Source organism: Charadrius vociferus, unplaced genomic scaffold, assembly GCF_000708025.1.
Source record: "Charadrius vociferus isolate BGI_N301 unplaced genomic scaffold, ASM70802v2 scaffold214, whole genome shotgun sequence".
Classification (NCBI taxonomy): Eukaryota; Metazoa; Chordata; class Aves; order Charadriiformes; family Charadriidae; genus Charadrius; species Charadrius vociferus.
The window spans coordinates 551,273-553,958 of NW_009647955.1; the positions used below are offsets into that span (position 1 = coordinate 551,273).

Consider the following 2,686-nt stretch of genomic DNA (forward strand, 5'->3'; position numbering starts at 1 on the left):
ACCCCGGCAGGCTGGCACCCCCCCATCCCCGTCCCTGCCCGTGTGCCACCCCGTGCCCGCTTCCCCTCCTCCTCCCGACACCCCCTCCTACTCTCCAGGCAAAGGGGGCACCCCCAGGTGATGCAGGCGGTCACCACCCCAAAAACAGGCACCTGCCGGAGGGGTGGAGGCAGCGGGGAGACACTTGGGGTGGAAATGAGCTCCTGCCCAGAGGCGGCTGCTGGCTGCTCATCCCCTTCCTACTCTGCCCTGCAAACTGGGGGGGGCTCTGAGTCCCCGTGGAGGAACGAGGCGATGTAGGGCACCCCCCCAGGCAACTGTGTACAGCCTCTTCTGTCCACCCACCCCCAAACCCTTCACCCAGCCCTACCCTTCAACCCAGCACCGGTTGAGACAGGGGAAGCGAACCAGAGACGCTCTGGGGCCGCCCCACACCAAAAGCCCCCTTATTCAGTGGCCTCCCCGGCCCCCCCCGTGTCAGCTCCATCCCGTCCCCACGCCAGCCCTGCTACTGGGTGGGCGCAGCCGGCAGGGCTCAGGGTGGGTGATGCCAGCCTGCCCCGGGAGCACAGGGACATGGATGGGTGCTGTATTTTTCGCTGCTCTTTCTGGTCAATAAAGTGCTGAATATGCCGGGTGGGTGCAAGGGGCCGCGGCCGGGGGACGGGCAGCAGCAGGCGGCACCCCCAACTCTGCCTGTACAGCACGGGAACCATCACACTCCAGGTTTATTAACCACTGACCACCCCACGCGGGTGGCTTAGGGTCCCCCTGTGCTCAGGATTTGGTGCCCCACGGCTGCTGCACCTGGACTAGGGATGCTCCAAAGAGCTGGTGGCCACCTACGGGCACCGCAGCCATGGGGATGGCGGGATGCAGGTCCGGCAGCGCCTGTGGGGTCAGTGGAAGAGAGGCAGGAGGAGGGTGGGCAGGAGCAGGGCCAGAGGGGTGGCTCGGGTGCCGGGGGCAGAGTCCCGCTGGCGGCAGCTGGTGTAGGGCTCGAGGCAGGCGGCATAGGCCATGACGTGGGCCACGTAGGTCTCCTCCTGCACCCCGTGGAAGAGGTAGGCCATGGGGCCCTTGGCCAGGATGGCCACGTCCTCGCCGCCATGGGTCTCCGAGTCAAGGGGCACGGCCGCCTGCTGCTTGTAGTCATACTGCCCTGGGGAGGGGGAAGAAGTGGGTGAGGGGGGCAGTGGTGGCCCCCAGCCCCATCCCAGCACCTGCCCATGGTCCCTGTGCCCTCACCGGCTATGTTATTGTCCACGTTGGTCCGGTTAACGCCCGGGTAACCTGGCCCGTTCCCGTAGAGGATGGAGGTGTAGTTCTTCCCGTCAGTGGCTCTGCTGGGGGCCACACCTGAGGAGGGGGCAATGGAGGTGGGGGATCAGCCAAGAAGCCCCTGTATCACCCCTCTAGCCGTAGCTGGGGTGCCCTAGAGCTGGCAGTGCCCAGTATGGGGCCATGTCCCACTCTTGGTGGCTGGTCAGAGCCCTACCAAAGATGGAGGAGCCGCGCAGGGTGTAGCCGCCGAAGGAGAAGACGTGCGAGTGGTCAGCGGTGATGACGGTGAGGGTCTCTGCCTCATCTGTCAGGGCGCCTGCCCGCCCGATGGCCCGGTCGAACTCCACTGCCTCTGTCAGCGCCTTAAAGGCTTCACCATCGTGGTGGCCATGGTCAATTCTGCCGCCTGCAGATGGGCACCTATGGTGGGCTGGGGACCGACAGCAGCACCCCCAACTCTTAGCCCCACCCTGGGATGTGAGATCCCCCGTCTCGCCCGCCCCAGGGGCACCGGCCCTGACTTATCTTCCACAAAGAGGTAGAAGCCCCTGGGATTCCTCTTCAGGATGGTGATGGCCGCCTCCATCATCTCAGTGAGCGACGGGTCCAGGGTGGCGTTACGCACCACGTTGTACTTCATGTCCACGGGTTCAAAGAGACCTGGGAAGGGACACATTGGGGACAGCCTCAGTGCCTGCACACGTCCTGGTGCCTGCCAGGTCCCAGAGTGTGGGATGTTTGTTACCCATCAAATAATTCACATTGGGGTCGGCGGCGGCAGCCAGCATGTCCGTCCTGTTCCAGACGTAGCGGGCACCCTGCGGGTAAATCCCATGGTGGGGGGTCAATGGGTGCCTGGTCCCGTGCCTGGGGGTGGTGGGCAGAGGACTGTCCTGCCTCGTGGTCACCTACCTTCCGTGCTTTCAGCCACATGTCTATGAGGTTATTGCCATCCTCGCGTATGCCATTCGTTGTGTTGTGGGTGGGATACTCAGGGTCCGGTGTCCCCACGGGGGTCATGTATTTCCGACCGCCCCCCAGGATCACCTGGAATGGACGAGACGGGCACAGCGTTAGTGCGGGCGCCCAGGGGGTCCTGCCCTTGCTTCCCCCCATGCATAGGTGCTCACATTGATGTCGACATTGTGGACCAGCTGCCAGGCGATGTCCTTGCAGCCCTGACGGCGGGCATCTGCGGGCATGCTGGCATCCGCATACCAGTCGCGGTTCACCACATGGGCGTAGGTCCCCGAGGGGGATGCGTGCTGCACCCGCGTCGTCGTCACGATGCCCACTGCCTTCCCTGCCACCCCACCCCCCCCATCAGGGTCCATGAAAGGCAACTGGTGGGGGACCCTCGAGCCTCAGGGTGCTCAGGGGGGGGGCGGCCCCCCGCTGAGTG

At 65.0% G+C, this 2,686-nt stretch overlaps 1 protein-coding gene across 1 annotated transcript in view; it reads right to left on the reverse strand.

Annotated features, from left to right (window-relative positions):
- Positions 1 to 899: 899 nt before the first annotated feature.
- LOC104284952 (intestinal-type alkaline phosphatase-like) overlaps positions 900 to 2,686 on the reverse strand; it is a 3,134-nt gene continuing 1,347 nt past the window's right edge. The window contains exons 4-10 of the mRNA XM_009883340.1: positions 2,415 to 2,640; positions 2,197 to 2,331; positions 2,030 to 2,102; positions 1,806 to 1,944; positions 1,499 to 1,704; positions 1,249 to 1,359; positions 900 to 1,162 (exon numbers count right to left, since the gene is read on the reverse strand). Of these exons, the coding sequence (XP_009881642.1) occupies positions 900 to 1,162; positions 1,249 to 1,359; positions 1,499 to 1,704; positions 1,806 to 1,944; positions 2,030 to 2,102; positions 2,197 to 2,331; positions 2,415 to 2,640 (1,153 nt within the window). The remainder of the gene's footprint in view (positions 1,163 to 1,248; positions 1,360 to 1,498; positions 1,705 to 1,805; positions 1,945 to 2,029; positions 2,103 to 2,196; positions 2,332 to 2,414; positions 2,641 to 2,686) is intronic.